The 17,967-nt window shown below is 53.6% G+C and overlaps 1 protein-coding gene across 4 annotated transcripts in view; it reads left to right on the top strand.

Moving 5' to 3' along the window:
* The window catches only part of DLEC1 (DLEC1, cilia and flagella associated protein), a 90,642-nt gene extending 72,690 nt beyond the window's left edge, over window positions 1-17,952 (top strand). The window contains exons 20-37 of one of the 4 annotated variants that reach the window (XM_027522230.1): window positions 6,734-6,887; window positions 7,337-7,447; window positions 8,361-8,491; window positions 8,935-9,126; window positions 10,045-10,115; window positions 10,568-10,719; window positions 12,420-12,538; window positions 13,073-13,143; window positions 13,838-14,040; window positions 14,120-14,230; window positions 14,326-14,451; window positions 14,550-14,644; window positions 14,813-14,897; window positions 15,003-15,212; window positions 16,366-16,527; window positions 17,190-17,343; window positions 17,572-17,695; window positions 17,781-17,952. In XM_027522230.1, the coding sequence (XP_027378031.1) occupies window positions 6,734-6,887; window positions 7,337-7,447; window positions 8,361-8,491; window positions 8,935-9,126; window positions 10,045-10,115; window positions 10,568-10,719; window positions 12,420-12,538; window positions 13,073-13,143; window positions 13,838-14,040; window positions 14,120-14,230; window positions 14,326-14,451; window positions 14,550-14,644; window positions 14,813-14,897; window positions 15,003-15,212; window positions 16,366-16,527; window positions 17,190-17,343; window positions 17,572-17,695; window positions 17,781-17,907 (2,398 nt within the window). In that variant the 3' untranslated portion in view covers window positions 17,908-17,952. Of the gene's footprint in view, window positions 1-6,733; window positions 6,888-7,336; window positions 7,448-8,360; window positions 8,492-8,934; window positions 9,127-10,044; window positions 10,116-10,567; window positions 10,720-12,419; window positions 12,539-13,072; window positions 13,144-13,837; window positions 14,041-14,119; window positions 14,452-14,519; window positions 14,645-14,812; window positions 14,898-15,002; window positions 15,213-16,365; window positions 16,528-17,189; window positions 17,344-17,571; window positions 17,696-17,780 lie in introns of those variants that run through there. The other 3 variants (XM_027522231.1, XM_027522233.1, XM_027522232.1) reach the window with 3 other exon arrangements.
* The last annotated feature ends 15 nt before the right edge of the window (window positions 17,953-17,967 follow it).

The raw sequence follows: 17,967 nt of genomic DNA, 5'->3' as shown, positions 1-17,967 counted from the left end.
GCTACAGGATTTACCAGTCTTCCACAGCATAACGCCTGAACTCTGGGAGCTAACCTAGCTGAACCAGCTGCGCTAATCTCCCCGCACTCCTTTAGTTATACCTCCCGGCTCTCTCCCCTCAGCCCACCCTGCCCTGCGTACTGCATCAAGGGATCTCTGCTTGGCCTTCTCTAGGGGTCTTAAGTAATAGTTTTGTTCTCTGTTTTATCACTTAACCTTTCTTTTAGTTTTTTTTCTCATTGGAATAGCATGGTATTTGCTTCCTTGTTCTTTGTTCAAAATCTTCCACACTAGGTCATGATGTTAACATTATAATATATCTCATTATAATAATGGTTCAGTTCAGTTCAGTCACTCAGTCGTGTCCGACTCTTTGCGACCCCATGAATCGCAGCACGCCAGGCCTCCCTGTCCATCACCAACTCCCGGAGTTCACTCAGACCCACGCCCATCGAGTCAGTGATGCCATCCAGCCATCTCATCCTCTGTCGTCCCCTTCTCCTCCTGCACCCAACCCCTCTCAGCACCAGAGTCTTTTCCAATGAGTCAACTCTTCGCATGAGGTGGCCAAAGTGCTGGAGTTTCAGCTTTAGCATCATTCCCTCCAAAGAAATCCCAGGGCTGATCTCCTTCAGAATGGACTGGTTGGATCTCCTTGCAGTCCAAGGGACTCTCAAGAGTCTTCTCCAACACCACAGTTCAAAAGCATCAATTCTTCGGAGCTCAGCCTTCTTCACAGTCCAACTCTCACATGACCATACACGGTCCACTGGAAAAACATACATGACCACTGGAAAAACCATAGCCTTGACTAGACGTACCTTTGTTGGCAAAGTAATGTCTCTGCTTTTGAATATGCTATCTCGGTTGGTCATAACTTTCCTTCCAAGGAGTAAGTGTCTTTTAATTTCATGGCTGCAATCACCATCTGCAGTGGTTTTGGAGCCCCAAAAAATAAAGTCTGACACTGTTTCCACTGTTTCCCCATCTATTTCCCATGAAGTGATGGGACCGGATGCCATGATCTCCGTTTTCTGAATGTTGAGCTTTAAGCCAACTTTTTCACTCTCCACTTTCACTTTCATCAAGAGGCTTTTTAGTTCCTCTTCACTTTCTGCCATAAGGGTGGTGTCATCTGCATATCTGAGGTTATTGATATTTCTCCCAGCAATTTTTTTTTAAGGTTAAAAAATGACTAATCTTTATTTTTTTTTCCAGTTCACAGGTGTTCATTTTATTGATATGTATAAAGCTTACATGATATAAATATCCTCTTGATTCATAGCACAAATTAAATTTCAATCTTTTAATTTTAAAAAGTCCTTCTACTCCTGCTGTACAGTTCATTCAGTTTACTTCCCACCAGTAAACCAACATTATCAGTTTCTTATATATCCTTCCAAAGAAATACATATCCTTATAAGCACACACTTTGGAGAAGGCGATGGCAACCCACTCCAGGACTCTTGCCTGGAAAATCCCATGGATGGAGGAGCCTGGTAGGCTGCAGTCCATGGGGTCGCTAAGAGTCAGACACGACTGAGTGACTTCACTTTCACTTTTCACTTTCCTGCATTGGAGGAGGAAATGGCAACCCACTCCAGTGTTCTTGCCTGGAGAATCCCAGGGACGGCAGGGCCTGGTGGGCTGCCGTCTATGGGGTCGCACAGAGTCGGACACGACTGAAGTGACTTAGCAGCAGCAGCAGCAAGCACACACTTTCACTTTTCCTTCCCACTTTTACATGAATGATATTCTACTACATACATAGTAGAGTTTCACAACTCTACCGGCAATTTTGATTCCAGCTTGTGCTTCTTCCAGCCCAGCATTTCTCATGATGTACTCTGCATATAAGTTAAATAAGCAGGGTGACAATATACAGCCTTGACATACTCCTTTTCCTATTTGGAACCAGTCTGTTGTTCCATGTCCAGTTCCAACTGTTGCTTCCTGACCTGCATACAGATTTCTCCAGAGGCAAGTCAGGTTGTCTGGCATTCACATCTGTTTCAGAATTTTCCACAGTTTATTGTGATCCACACAGTCAAAGGCTTTGGCATAGTCATAATAATGATACATGGGGCAAATATGATAGCTACCAATTCCACCACACTGTCCATCCTTCTCCACCCTGCTGTCCTACTTCTTCTCTTCCTCAGCCATACTTGTGACCATCTCTCCTTTAATGGTGGACTGCCCTGGTGGCTCAGTGGTACAGAATCCGCCTGCCAATGTAGGATACATGGGTTCGATTCCTGGGTCAGGAGGATCCCCTGGAGAAAGAAATGTCAATCCACCGTAGTATTCTAGCCTGGAAAATCTCATGGACAGAGGAGTGTGGTGAGCTACAGTCCTTGGGGTTGCAAAAGACACAGCGACTAAACAGCAGCAGTTCTTTAATGGTACTCATCCTGTGTGTGAAGTGATATTTCACTGAGGATTTGATTTGAATTTCTCTTATGGCACATAATGCTTAGCATCTTTCAGGAGCTTACTGGCCACTTGTAGATCCTCTTTGGAGAACTATCTCTTGAGTTCTTTGCTCATTTTTTAAAAATAGGGTTATTTGTCTTTTTGTTATTGAGATAAAGGTATTTTTTCTCTTTTTTAGGTTAAGTGTTCTTTTTATATACCTGTCTCTTATTAGATACATGATTTTCAAATGTTTCCTCCCGTTCTCAGAACTGTCTTTTCACTTGTTTTGTGTGTGTGTGTGTGATTTATTAATTCATTTTCGACTGCACTGGGTCTCCGCTGCTGTGCATGCGTTTTCTCTAGTTGCAGCGAGCAGGGGGCTCTCTCTTGCAGTGCTCAGGCTTCTTACAGCAGTGGCTTCTCTTGCTGGAGCACAGGCTCTGGGCACATGGGCTCGCAGGGGCTTGGTTGCCCCACGGCATGTGGGATTTTCCAGACCAGGGACCGAATCCATGTCCCCTACATCAGCAGGCAGATTCTTAACCAGTAGACCACCAGGGATGTCCCTCTTTTCACTTTCTTGAGGGTGTACTTTGAAGCATAGACGTTTTTAATTTTGGTGAATTCCCGATTTATGTATTTTTATCTTTTGTTGCTTATACTTTTGGTGTTATACCTGTGAAACCATCGCCGAATGTCAGAAAGATTTGCTCACATGTTTTCTTCGAAGAGTTTTATAGTTTTAGCTCTTATTTTTAGGTCTCTGATCCATTTTGAGTTAGTTTTGAAATCAAGAAGTATGAATTCTCCAACTTCATTTCTCTCTCTCAAGATTGTTTTGGCTGTTCTGGGTGCTTTGAATTTCTGTGTGAATTTTAGAACCAGTTTATCAATGTCTACAAAGACCTAGCTGGGATTTTAACAGGGAGTATATTGAATCTGCATGTCTGGTCTGGGGAGTATTACCCTCCTAACAATACTAAGTCTTCCCATCCTTTAACAGGAAAATGTCTTTCCATTTATTTCAGGCGTTTTTCATTTCTTTCAGTGATGTTTCGTCATTTTCAGTGTATAAGTCTTATACTTTTTTGTTAAAATTATTTCTAAGGATTGTGTCATTTTTGATGCTTTTGGAAATGGATTCTTCTTAATCACTTCTTCTGATTATTCATTCCTAGTGTATAGAAATACAAATAGATTTTTGTGTTTTGACCTTGTACCCTACAACCTTGCTTATATGTCACTTCTAATGGTTCTCTAAATAGAAGATTGTGTCATCTGCATTTAGAGGTTATTTTACATCTGTCTTTTCTTTTTCCTGCCTAATGGACCTAATAATACTCCAGTTCAGTGTTGAATGGAAGAGGCAAGAGTGGGAATCCTCACCCTAGTTCTAAAATATATACAGATGAAGTCAGTGTCTGCATTGAGCAAAATGTTATATTTTTTAAAAAGTGGACATCCTTACCTTGTTCCTGATCTTAAAAGGAAAACAGTCTCTACCTTTAAGTCCAATATTAACTGTAGGCTTTTTGTAGCTGTCTTTTATCAGGTTGAGGAAGTTTCCTTCTGTTCCTAGTTTGCTGGTTTTCTCATGAAAGAATGTTAGATTTCATTGAATGTTTTTTCTGCGTTGTTTGAAAGGACCATGTCCTTTGTCCTTTTTTTAAATTCATGTGGTATTTTGCACTGATTTTTGTATTTTAAACCCAAAGTTTATTTATTTGACTTCTTGCTTGTTTGGGAGTGTGTTTAATTTACACATATTTTCATTTATTTATTTATTGTTGGCCACACCATGCAGTTTGTGGGATCTTAGTTCCCCAACCAGGGATTGAACCTGAGCCCTCAGCAGTGAAAGCACAGAGTCCTAACCACTGGACCACCAAGGAACTCCCTGTTCTATCCACTATTTAAAATGACGCATTGAAATCTCTAGTCTTTATTTTTTTGAAATTTTATTGGAATATTTACATTTACCGTGTTGTGTTAATTTCAGGTATCCAGCAAAGTGAATGAGTTATGCGTGTATCCACCCTTTCTGCTTTAGGTTCCTTTCCCGCGTAGGCCATTACGGAGTGTTGAGTAGAGCTCCCTGTGCTCTACAGCAGGTCTTACTAGTCACCTGTTTTATAGATAGTAGTCGCAGTCGCCCACTTGTCCCCCACCCCTATCCCTGCTAACCTTGTTTTCTACGTTTGTGACTATACTTTTGTTTTGTAAATAAATTCATTTGTAGTCTTTTTTTTTAGATTTCACATGTAAGCAATACCATATATTTTTCCTTCACTGTCTGACTTACTTCACTCAGTGGGACAATCTCTGGCATCCCTGTTGCTGCAGATGGCATGACTTCATTCTTTTCTATGCCTGAGAGCTATTCTCTTGTCTACGTGTGCCGCCTCGTCATCCCTTCTCTTGATGGACATTTTGTTCACGTCCATGTCCTTTCTATTGCATGTACTTTTTGAATTACGGTTTTCTCCAGCCCTAGTGGGACTGCAGGATCATGTGGTAGTTCTGTTTTTAGTTTCTTAAGTAGCCTCCATAGTGGCTCTACCAGTCTCCATTCCTATCAACAGTATAGGGTGGCGGTCCCTTTTCTCCATACCCTCTCTAGCAATTTACTGTTTGTAAACTTTTTGACCTTTCTGACTGGTGATACCTCATTGTAGTTTTGATTTGCATTTCCCTAATAATTAGTAAATTATTTTGCATGTGCTTTTTGCCTGGCCATCTAATCATTATTTCTGAATGATTGATTTCTTTTGCTTCGTGTATTTTGGGACTCTGTAGTTAGATATTTGTATTTATAACTGCAGTTAAACCTCGTTTTCAAAGATATTTTGCAGCTTTTACAGGGACAAGTTTTTTCTTATTTTATATTCTTTTTTTCTGATTTTTTTTTTTTTTTTTTTTTTACTTTTTGGCTGCACCTTGCAGCATGTAGGATCTTACCCAACGAGGATTGAACCTGAGCCCTCTGGACTGGAAATGTGGAGTCTTAACCAGTGGCATACCAGGGAAGTCCATTCTTATTTGATACTCTTGAAGATTGCCAGGGTGACTTAGATGGCAGAGGTTTTTTTGTCCTTAATTATTGAACAAAGTGAACGAAACTCAGAAATTTATGGCAAAAAAATGGATCCAGGGAGAAAGTTAAAAAAAGAAAAGATAGCATGAAGACATCCTTGTGACGGAACTGTTCTGTGTCTCGACTGTGGTGGTGTCATGGGTATCTACATGTGATAAAATTGTGTAGAAGTAAATACAGATTAGCGCATGTCCGCTTCATGGGGCCTGAATGAGACTGCTGGACTGCATCCAGCTTGGTCTCCTTGTGACATGGTGCTGTCATTGTGCAAGCTGTGACTGTTGGGAAATTGGTGAAGAGTGTACTTGGATTCCTTTGTATTTTGTTGTTGTTACAGCTGCATGTGAATATACAGTTATTTCAAAATAAAAAATTAAAATACATGTTCTCCCCATTCCTTACATAAGGAAAAAAATACCCTCAGACATATTTGGGTGGGTCTGCTTCTAGGTTTTTTTACATTGTTCCATTGATTTGCTGTGTATCTCCCTACTAGTAACACGCTCCCTTGATTGATATAGCTGTCTAGGAACTCTTAATGCCCAGTAGAGTAATTTCCCACTTTATTAATCTTCAGTCTGTGTCCTTTATCTTTCTATATAAATTTTCAAATAAACTTGTCTGTATCTACAAAAATCATGGCCAGGAGTTTGGTAAGAATTGTGTTAAGCCTAATAGATCATTTTTGGGAGAACTGACAATATGTTGAATGTGTTAATTTCTGATTGTGATTTATGCCTATTTATTGTTATCTTCGGTTTCTTTCATCAGTGTTTTGTGGTTTTCAGCACACAAGTTCTGTATGTGTTTAATTAGAGATTTGCCTGTTTCACTTTTTTGAGTAATTGTCAGTGGGATTATACTTTTAACTTCTGTTTCTACATCTTCCTTGTTAGCCTGTAAACATGTGATCGAGTTTGGAATTCCCTGTGGTCTGATAGTTAAAACTCAACACTGTTTCACTGCTGGGGGCTCAGCAGGTTCGACCCCTGGTCGGGGAACTACAAAATCTCACAAGCCGCCTGGGGCAGCCAAAAAAAATGTGATTGATTTTTATGTGTTGATTTTTAGCCCGTCACTTTGCTGACTCACTCATTAGTTCTAAGAGTTTTTAACATTATAGATTCTTAGGGATTTTCTACAAAGATGGTCATGTCTTATGCATATGGGTAGGTTTTACTTCTTTTCTGATGAGTATGCCTTTTACCCGCCGTATTCCAGCCACCTTCCCGTGTATGCTGAGGTGCAGGAGCCCTATGTGTACCTGCAGAGCAGCCAGGTGGAGGTCCCCAACCTCTACCTGGGCGTGCCCACCAAGATGGCCATCACACTCATCAATGGCACGCTCCTGCCCACCCGCTTCCACTGGGGCAAGGTACGTGAGCCCACTTCATCGGGCCCCACCCTTGCAGATCTCAACCCCAGAGGCCCATGTTGAGGGGCACCCTGCCCTTGACACCACCCAGAACAGATCACTGCCTCTGGGGGCTGACTCTGTAGCCTGCCCCGTGTGCCAGGGGAGATGAGGCCACGTCTCCATGCATCAAAACCAGCTACCCACTGTTCCCCATCACCCTGGGCCTCCCAGGGCAGCCTTTTGTTAAGTCCAGGGAACCCCCTGACAGGCGTGAGGTCCATCTAACATGGGCAAGGAGACGAGAAGGGACCTGTGGTTTATCCCCACCTGGGAGCACCGTGCCCTGCTGGTCTCACTGAGGGCCCCCAGTCAGCAGCCTCCCCAAAGCATGCAGCGGTCCTGATCCCTCTGTCAGGACCCAGGTCATCCTGGAAGCCCAGCCCCTGACCTGCCCATGTGTCTGCCAGCTCCTGGGGCTCCAAGCAGATGTCTGCACAGTGAAAGTCTCCCCGAGACGTGGCACGCTGGGCCCCAGCGAGGAGCGCCAGCTCAGCCTGGAGTTGACTGCGCATACCCTGGTGAGTGTGGAACCAGGGGGTGCATTGCCTGGGGAGGCCCCCGGCTGTCTGCATCCATGCCAGCTGGGAGGTCTGCCTCAGACCCCTGTCCTGGGCCAAGCAGGGAACAGGTTTCTTGCACTGGGGTCTGGGGCTCCATTCCTGCTGGGCCTGCTCTCTAGGGACATAGGGTCAGGAGGGCTGGAGCAGGCTGGGATAGGCCCTGAAACTCCTGAGTACCACCCTTAGCCCTCGCCAGCCATCCTCTGTGGCACAGGTGGGCCCACCTTTCCACCTGCCCAGAGATGCCCCTGTACTGGGTCCCCCCAGTGGCGTCTGAGCAGTGCCCCAGTTCCTCAGAAGAAGGACACAGCTTCTCCTGGGTTCAGCCCACAGGAAGGCCATCGGGCAGAACATGCTCAGTCCTTGGGGACTGAGCATCCATTTGTAGTCTTGTGGAAAAAGAAGCTTCTTCCTCACAAGGACTTGCAGACCCAGGTCCCAGTACCTCTCTGGGGAGCATGGAGACGTGGGCTTTCTTGGACAGCTGAGCCTGAGCAAATGAGTGGGCCCTGGGCTGGCCTAGAGCAGACCTCACGCAGGAAGAGTTTGACTTCTTCGTGATAGCAGCTTCATTGGAATAAATGTGCAGCTTCTCCTGAGATCTGCTTGGCAGGGGTCTCCTTCAGGCGGGCATGCCCAGATGTTGGGAGCCAAGTCACAGCCAGGAGCTCTGAGGAAGGGGCCAGGCCTCCTGAGGGTCTGAGGATGGTGGCCCATTGGAGGGGCTGGGAGCCCTTCCACAGAAATGAGCCTGGACAAGGCCTTTAGTTGAGCCCTCCTTGCTGCCCCCTGTGCCGCAGGAGGCTATCTGAGGCCCCTCTGCCAAGGCCCACCCTGGGTCTTACCCAAGGTGAGAACCCCTTTCCTATAGGAAGCGGTGACCGACCTGGCCCTCCCTTGTGACGTGTCAGGCATGAGGGAGCCCCTGGTTCTGGGCATCTCAGGGAAACCCCGGGGACTGCAGGTAGCCATCGGCGTCTCTAAGGAGGACAGTGACGACAGGTGAGCCCAGGGCTGGGCCTGGGGGCTGGGGCGGCCGTTCAGAGGAGCGGCCTCGCTGTGGAGCCAGCCTCTTCCAGTTGATTCCCACGGCCAGGAGAAGACCCCTCACAAACTCTGTGGGGAGAGACACCCCCCCCCCCGCCCCGCCCCATGCCTACCCTCTGGGTGGTTGTTCTCCATACGCCAGAGGCCTGGTGTCCAGGTGCGTGGACAGCAGGGGACAGGGCCGTGGGCAGCTGGGAGACATGCCGGCCTGCCCCTGGCCTGGGAGAGCCGGTGGCGGGGGACACCCATCTTGGCACAGAGGGTGCATCTGTGGGACGGCTTGCTTCTCGAGGATGGCTTAAAGCCTGGTTTCTGGGCAGCTGGGCACCTCCAGCCCAAGGTGGCTGGCCGGGCAGGGCTGAGGGTGGCACATAACTGGTGCCCATGGGCTTGGGCAGTGCCCCCAGCACAGAGCTGTGGCCGGGCCACCCCGAGACGCTCCACCTGGACTTCGGCTCGGCAGTGCCACTGTGGACCCGTGTGAACCGCCGGCTCTTCCTGACCAACTGCTCCCCGATACAGACCCCTTTCACCCTCGAGTTCGAGTACTTTGGGAGCCCCGTGAACAGCCTGAGCCAGAAACCCAGCCCGTAAGTCCGGCTGTTTTCAGCGACTGTTCCCGGGGAGGACGCAGCCACGGGTTGCCCCGCTGGGCCTCCGTGTGGCTTCGGCGGGTATGAGTCGCCGGAGGAGGGTATCTGCAGGTAGACGTGGACAAATGCAAGAAGTAGGGGGCCCTGCCTGCCCGCCTCCCAGGCCTTGAGAGGAAAGCAGGGCATGTGGCCCCTTCTGGTCAGCCTGGGCTGCCAAGGCGAGGGCTTTGCATAGACCAGGCGGTCCTGGGGCCCTCAGATGAGGAAGAAGTTACTGTAGGTGGAGGCAACAGTGGGCAGAGGTGGAGTGAGGCATGTTGCAAAGCTGTAGCTTGAAATCAATCACATTGGAAGTATGTATATCCCAGAAGTTAGCTCAGCTTGCCAGCACCCCACTGCAGACACCTCCCCTCAGGTCTCCTAAGGTAGGGGCAGTGGGGGGCAACTTCTGACTGCTGGGGGTGGGGGCTGCCACGAACAGTTCCTTAGCCATGAATTTGTCAACTGCAGAAAGTTAGCATGTGAAATGGTGGGATAGATGTCCACAGGAGACTAGAGACGGCCTATTGCAGAAGGCTGGGTAAAGGCTGGGAGTCTGGACTGGGTCTGCATCCTGGGGTCACCAGGGCACAGAGCCTGTGGGTCAGGGGTCCCTGCCCTGGAGCACTCCTGATTTTGTTAAGACTGGCAGGCAGCCTGCCGCTGAGATGCTTCAGGTGGTAGGGTGCCGAGGGAGCGAAGACCACAGGTGGAGGTGAAGAGGAGCCCTGACCGGCTCTCGCGGGAGGAGAAGCAGGGCCACCTTCCTCTGCTGGAAAGCTGGGGGGAGGGGGATGCTGGTTGCCTGGGGAGATGGCTGAGGTCTGGGCAAGGGCCTGGATGGCTCGATGCGATTTCCGTACCCTTCTTGTCAAGCCCCGACATGCCTCCCGCCCTGCTGAAGACGGCACGGATGCGGGAGCTCTTGGCCAAGCGCGAGCAGTGGGGTAAGAGCCCAGGCCCAGCCAGAGCAGGGTTTTGTGGGGCCTTTGAGGATGTGGGCCACCTGCTGCAGGAAGGGGACCCTGGCCAGAGAGAGTCACTCCTCAGTGTCCTTTCTAGTCAGGTTCCTGAGATGGCCATGGCTTCCACTGAACAGCACCCCCTCTTTAGAACACCGCCACCTTCTTGCTAAGGAAGAGGGCCTGTGCACAGGGTCTGGCTTTGATTTGGGATGGGTGGTGGCTGGTGGCTTAGGAGTGAGGGCTCCCACTTGGCCTCGTGGCGGGTGAGAGAGCTGGACCCTGGACCCCAGGCTTGCAGGAGGAGAGTCTCTTAAGGCGGAGTAGGGAGAGACTGCAGGGTGGCTTGTCTGGTTCAGTGCTTTGCTGACACTTGAGGGTTGGGACCTCTTTCCTCCCCGGGGGTGCTGCATCCCCATTCCTGGGTCTCACTGCAGAGTTTATGGAAAGCATGCTGTCCCATGGGAAAGGAGCAGCCTTCTTCCCCCACCTCTCCCAGGGCGTGCTGGGCGCCCACCAGAAGCTCAGCATCGACCTCACTGCCTGTGCCAACATGTGGGGGGAGTACTGGGATAGTCTCATCTGCACGGTAAGCACGGGCGGGCGGGCGGGTGGCCTGGGGCACAGGGACCCCCACCCTGGCCCCCACCTGCAGGCTCACTCTCCTCCAACACCCAGCCCTCAGCCTCACAGGCCTCACCAAGTAGAAAGGTGATGCCCGCTGAGCTCGGGATGGGCCTTTGCACTGGGCAGCAGCCCTGGGATTCCTGCAGGAGGGGTCCCGTGAGCAGAAGAAGCACCAACATCTTTGCCCATGAGGTCCCCTTGAGGCTGGGACCATACTTAGGAGGGCTGAGGAGTCAGATGGGCTGCCTGCCCTGGCCAGAATCTGAGATCCAGAGTGGGCAGTAAGCGTGGAAACGGCATGGCCTCCCAGAGCCACAGCCTCACCCAGGCCTTGGTGAGGCCGTCGTTCATTCCGTCAGCCCATTCATTGACTCCGCCATTCAGCATGAACTGAGACCTTATATGTACAGGTTCCTGTGTGGTCCCCTGGACTGTGGGGGTACCGGGGTGAATAACACAGCAGACCACCCCAGTAGGGAGCTCCCAGTTTAGGATGAAGGGGTGAAATGTGTTCCAAGTCCCATGTCATTTAATTATTGCACAGATTTTCTTGAACTGTTTAGTAAATTGGACAGGTGAGTTATGGTAGTTATTTGCTTTAAACTGTGCTCTATCCAATGACCAAGTGGTGATCACCTTAATATACAGAGTTCTTAACAATAAGAGGGGGTGGCACAAGCATCTCAAGGGGCAAAGGGTCATAATAGGCAGTTCAAGAATGACAGCTAGAGATGGCCGGTGAACATGAAAAGTACTTCATCAGCACTGCTAAAGGGGAAGACCCTGGTGGTCCTGTGGTTAGGACTCGGCATTTCCATGGCAGGGGGCCCGCGTTCAGTCCCTGGTCTGGGAACTAAGATCCATAAGCTGCATGACGTGGCCAAGAAAAAAGAAGCGAGAATGAAAGGCACCCTGAAATACTGGTTTTGTGAGATGAGCAAGGTTTAAAATTGTCGATGGAGGTGCAAGGAAGGGTGCCCATGGGCAAGGGGGGCTGCTGGGAAGTGTGTGCCCTTCAGAGGCACCTGTGCAGGGCGCTGGGGATGCACATTTAAAGTCGCCCCAAGGAAAGAAGTGGATACACGAACAAACAAGTTTCATACCAGGCTTCTTTTTCTTCTCAGCATTGTTTATAATAGAAGGGGAAGAAAGGAGACAGTGTAGACATGTGTCCACCAGGAGAAGATCAGATAAAACGTCAGGCTACATCTATACACTGGGATTCCCACAGCCAGTTAAACAATGCCGTAAACCTTCATTAGTAAAATTATCGTATGTGGTTAAAAGAAAAAGATTACCAAAACGAAAGCATGCCCCCAATGCCCCTCATTTATATGTGTGTTTTATGCACACAAGTCTAGACAGTTCTAACTGAAATACTCACAGCGAGTCATGCTGTGGGGTGGGATAGGATTATGGGTGAAATATAGTCTATGTTAAATTTTTAAAAATAAGTGATTTTGATTAGCAGAGAAAATAATCATTATTTCCATTTAAAAGATGAAGAAATGTCATCCAAAGGGCCATCAGAGGCCAAAGGCCATCAGGGTGGGAGGCAGTGGTCCCGCATGCAGACCCTGGGCTGGCTGGAGGAGGGGATGCGGTGCCTCGGGGACGCAGCGGCAGCGGGGGATGAGGGAGAGGACTGGTGTGCGTCTGCAGGTGGGAGGCCTGCCTCCAGCAGTCATCCCAGTGCGCATGGCGGTGGTGGGCTGCCCCATCAGCTCCCAGAGGACCACCTACTACACCACTGACCAGACCCAGAGGGAGCCCATCATCAGGTACCACTCCTTCCCCACCTCCCCTCCGCTAACCCCGGAACCCTTTGGCCTCCATCCCGGCTGTCCACACCGACTCATTGCTGCCCAGCTGGCCCAGTGCCACCCAGCCCGAAAGCCCCTGGCCAGGGCTGCCCCAAAGGAGACAGGCCTCAGGGGCATGGCCGTGATCTGCATGTCTCAGAGGGCTCTGGGGGGACAGGAGTGAGCAGTCGGTGTCATCCGAGGTCAGGGCCGCACTCAGGGCCCCTCACTGGGGTTTCTGTGGTTGGCAGGGCGGTTGGAGAGTGGGAAGAGGGGTGACTGGGCCAGTGAGCAGCCCTGGGTCACGGTTCACTGAGGAGCGGTGACTGGGCCAGTGAGCAGCCCTGGGTCACGGTTCACTGGGGGGTGGTGTTGGGGTGGGCCTCCAGCCCTGGGGCTCTGTGACTCCAGGGTGAAGACAGGGTGAGGCTCCTCCCTGCCCAAGCCCCGGCCCTCCTCTCTGAGGTGAATCGGCCTGCGAGGTGTGTGCTGATCCTGGTCCCCTGCCTCCAGGTTCGGCACCCGGGTCTCTGGAGGAGACCCAGTCACCCGGATCCTTCGCCTGAATAATTCCAGCCCCTGTGGTGAGACGCTCATGAGAGAAATTGGGGCTCTTGCTACAGGCTGTGCCAGGTGGGGGCCAGGATGGGAGGGCAGCTAATGGCCCACAGCCTGGACCCTGGAGTCCAGTGGGCCTGAGGTACGGAGAGAGGACCTCAAGGGCTAAGGTGGGGAGTGGCCAAGCCGGTCAGGGGTCGTCAGAGCCACTTCCACCTTGAGGCCAGGACTTGCCTTTGCCTGTGGGACCTGGTGTCTTCCACTGTGCCTGGGCCAGACGCCCGCCCTGGCCACGTTCACTTGGTGTTGGACAGAACTTGCAGAGGACACCTTTTCCTTTCAGCCAGCAGCCCCTGTGCCGCTTGCTGGGAGCTAAAGGATGGAGGGGGAGAAGGCAGGGGCTGCACGGGTGGGAGGAGCCAGGAAGTCAGCAAATAGGCCAGAAGGAAAAGCGGCTGTAGGGAGAGCACAGGGAGGCCTGGCTTTGTGCATTTGGACATGAAAGCTGGTCTTAGGACCCGGAGGACAAGGGGTGATGGAGCCGACGGCATAAGCCTCTAGACGAAACAAGAATTGCCTGGAAGCGACATGGGGAAACGAGGCCCCCACCAGTCTGTCCGGGAGAACTGGTGGCCTCTGGGGCCTGCAGGGAGTGAGGCCCAGGCAGGAGTCGTCTTCTCTTTCCTCACTCCTCACCTCTTTCCCCTGCATCTGCCCCAGACATCCGCCTGGACTGGGAGACCTACACTCCAGAGGACAGGGAGGACCGGCTGCTGGAGCTGCTGGTGTTCTATGGGCCGCCCTTCCCGCTACGTGACCACGCTGGGAATGACCTCCTGTACCCCGAGACCCCGGAGAGCAGCGGCTCCTTCTGGTCCCCAAGTCCCTCTGAGTCTGAGTCCAGCCGTGAAGCCACCCCATCTGTGAGCAGGGGTGGCAGGTGGGCTGCTGGGCCAGGTCAGTGGGTCTCAAGCTGAGCCTCAGCGACTCCCTTGACCATAGGCCGAGGGCAGCTCCAGTGCTGGCGCCCCCCAGAAGATCATCTCAGTCATCCTGCGAGGGCATGAGGGGGTGCCCTCTGACCACCTGTTCTCCATCAGCCCCAAGCAGGTGGTGAGTGGGTGGGGCTGGGAGCTTCGGGGAGCGTCCCCCAAGCAAGGCTGGGGAGGGGGGCGGTTGTCCAGCGCTGAGGCTGCTGTGTCTGCCAGGTGGTCCCTGCGCGGGGCAGCAGCACCATCCACATCTCCTTCACACCCGTGGTGCTGGGCCCTGGCGTCCTGCACAAGGTGGAGTGTGTTGGCTATGCCCTGGGCTTCTTGAGCTTGGACGATGAGGTGAGCACTCTGGGCCTGGGGAGGGCTTCCCCCCACCCAACCCCACCCCACCCCACCTCACCTCTCAGGACTCCAGTGATGGGGCCTGAGCTTGGTAGGTGGAGAGGGAGCTTCCAGGCCGGAGGCGCCGCCTGCAGGACTTTGCCATGGGACCCATGAGACTGGACCTGCATGGCTACGTCAGGCCGGCGCAGTGAGTCCGCAGGGCCGCCTAGCCCGCCTCCTGCCCCTGGTGGGGAGCAGCCTCCTTGGGCGCTGCTGGGGACCAGCCCAGGCCTTGGGAACAAGAGGTGGGCACGGGAGGGCGGGGCCGGCCAGGGGCAGGTGTGGCCCAGAGGCCCGTCCCGCCTGTCGCCGGCAGGCTGAGCGTGGACTGGGACTACGGTGGCAGCATGGTGTTCCGGCAGCAGGCCAGCGACCTCATCCCTGAGCAGCCCTGCGCCGGGGTGAGTGTGCAGCCGCCCTGCCCTCCCGCGTCACCCGGGTGCCCCCCACCAGCCCTCTGGGGGCAGAGCCTCACAGTCTGAGTGCCCCCTTCCTGCGGTTGCCAGGTGCTGAGTGAGCTGGTGACCACCCGCCACCTGAAGCTGACCAACACCACGGAAATCCCTCACTACTTCTGGCTCCTGGTCTCCAAGCCCTTCTCCATTTCTCAAGACGGGGCGAGCCGCAGCCACCGGGCCCTTGGCTGGAAGCAGGAGGGTGAGGAGATAGCAGCGAGGGGCAAGCAGCTGGTGCTCCACCCACAGGAGAACATGCTGGTCAGTGGCAGCATCTGCGGTCCCCGCCTGGGGGGGGCACACACTCCTGGGCTGGGAGTCACCTTCCTCTCACGTTCCCGCGCATGTATGTACAGACAGCACGGCCACAGAGTACCCTCCCAGGGCTGTACTCAGACACAGACATCGGTAGTATCCAGGCCCCGCCACGCCCTACGCACTCAGGGGCCAACTCCCCAGACAGACAGACAAGACTCCATCCAGCGCACGCGCGCGCACACACCCACACCCACTGTCCCACACACCCACAGTCCCACCCCCCACCCCCGTCTCACACACACACCGTCCCACCCCCCACCCCCGTCTCACACACACACCCCACCATCCCACACCCACCGTCACACACACACCCCACCATCCCACACCCACCATCACACACACACCATTCAGCACATATACACCATCCCACACACAGCCACCATTCCACACACCATCCCACACACACCCACCGTCCAGCACACCTTCTGCACAGGGGTCTCCACACGTAGATAAGCCCAGACCTATCAGAGCACACACTCAGGAGCCCTGGATGCACCAGTCTGCCATCTCCTCTGCCCGCGTCCTGGTCCTGAGAGCACCACGTAGCACAGACCCTCCCCGTCACCTGCCCTCTTGCAGGGTTTCATCACTGTCTTTCCATAAACATAAGGCACACTGTTCCCAGGAACCCCCCTCCAGAGATGAGAAGAAGGCCAGGGAGTAAACTTGTGGAGCTAGGTCCACAGACCTGGGTTTGGGAGCCACGTGTCCAAGGCCCTTCCCGTGAGGCCTGTGATACCTCAGCCCTCTCCCCACAGCCACCAGGGTGACCCCTGAGCAAGGCTAAGCTGACTTCGTGTCCCACGCTTGAAACTCAGCTGGGGCCCCTTACTGCCCTCAGGACAGACACAGGCTTGCCCTGGGCCTGCGGGCTTGCACACAGCCCTGGTCACCCGAGGGGAGGACAGCTCCATTCCTCTGGCCCCTCAGCTCCTGACAGCTGCTGGGCATGGAGCAGGGCCTGCAGGCCATTCTGGGTCACAGGCTGAGAGGGGACCAGGCCGGGCCTGCAGGAGGGAAGGGTGGAGCCCCAGGTGGGCAAGCTGTTGCCCGCCTCCAGCAGCCTGAGGTGACAGCTCGCCCACAATCTGCTCAGGTGAACGTGTCCTTCTCGCTCTCCCTGGAGCTGCTGTCCTATCAGAAGCTCCCGGCTGACCAGATGCTGCCCGGAGTGGACATTCAGCAGAGCCCAAGTGGAGAGAAGCAGATGGTGTTCACACAGAACCTGCTGCTGGAATACAGCAACCAGACCTCACAGGTGAGTCCCCAGCCTGGCTCACGTGTTAAAGAGGGGCACCGGGCTGAGCTCTGCTCAGGTGGAGTCAACGGAGGACTGACCCCAATCGTCTGGCACGTGGAGAGATGGGGTCATCTCCATCCTTACCGGCCTCGGGAGCTCAGAGCCAGGTGGGGTGCTGGAGGGTGCAAAATCAGGGAAGGCTTCCTGGAGGAAGAGGCGGCACGTGAAGCCTGCACATTGTTTAATGGAGAAAGCGGGGGACCAGGCCAAGGGAGTGGCCTGACGATGCTGACAGCAGCTGAGGGACGCCTCTGGGGCTTGTCTGGGACTGTGTGCACCAGGTGAGAAAGCCATGGGCCTTGTCCTGTGGGCTGTGACAAGCTCCACACTCCAGCCCCACAAGCTTCTGAGGGGAGAGGCCAGGGGGAAAGGTGAGAGGGCCCAGAGCCCAGGAGGAGCAGAAGGCTGGATAAGGGGGGCGGGTAGGCAGTGAGGTGACCCGGGCAGGGAGTGGAAACCACAGCGCTGGATCAGGGGAGGAGGGAGCAGACAGCGCCTCCTGGCCGCTTTCCTCCCACCAGCGGCGGTGCTGCCTGTGGGCTCCTCAGAAGCTGCTGGGTGGAGGGCTGGCAGGGTCCCGCGTCCCTGCTGCTCCCCCAGGTGGCCGGCTCTGTCCCCAGGTGGTGCCCCTGCGGGCCGTGGTGGCCGTGCCCGAGCTGCAGCTCTCCACCAGCTGGGTGGACTTCGGCCCCTGCTTCGTGAACCAGGGCCGGGCCCGGGAGGTCTACCTCATGAACCTGAGTGGCTGCCGAAGCTATTGGGCTGTGCTGACAGGTGTGTTAGACCCTCCTCCCCAACTCCGCTAGACTGAGACCCCCAGGAAGGGGCCTGTGGCCCTGTGCTGATAGGCCAGACCCCCTGGGAGTTGCTGCGCTGACGGCCACTTCCCCCATCGGAAGTGGTCCCCCCCGGGGTGGTGGGCAGCAGCAGAAGCACCAGGAGGTGGGGGTCAGTGCCGTAGGTGGTGCGTGGAGCTGCCTGCGCGTCCTCCCCATCCTGCAGGCCAGCAGGAGCCAGACAGGGACCCCGTGGCCTTCAAGGTGTCCCCAAGCAGTGGGCTGCTGGAAGCACGACCAGTCAACGCACCCCCCACCTCTGTCACCCTCCAGGTTTCCTTCACCGCCAGGTATGGCCCCCCACAGCCTGGCTGGCGCTGCCCCCCAGAGCCCTGGGCCAGTACCCCTCCTGATTTGAGCCCCGGCTTCCCACAGGAGCTGTGAGCTGTACGAGTCCACGCTGGTGGTGGAAGGCGTGCTCGGGGAGAAGCCGTGTACCCTGCGGCTCCGGGGCCGCGGCTCATATGACGAGAGACATGCTTCACCCCAGCACCAGCTCTGAGGCTCTGCCCTCAGCCCCCAGTCCCGGAAATAAACGTGGCCCGGAGCTCTGGAGCGGTTT

The sequence above is a fragment of the Bos indicus x Bos taurus genome, chromosome 22 (genome assembly GCF_003369695.1).
Source record: "Bos indicus x Bos taurus breed Angus x Brahman F1 hybrid chromosome 22, Bos_hybrid_MaternalHap_v2.0, whole genome shotgun sequence".
Taxonomy (NCBI): Eukaryota; Metazoa; Chordata; class Mammalia; order Artiodactyla; family Bovidae; genus Bos; species Bos indicus x Bos taurus.
Note: the sequence above shows the minus strand (reverse complement) of the source record. Positions and strands in the feature narration are given on the sequence as shown.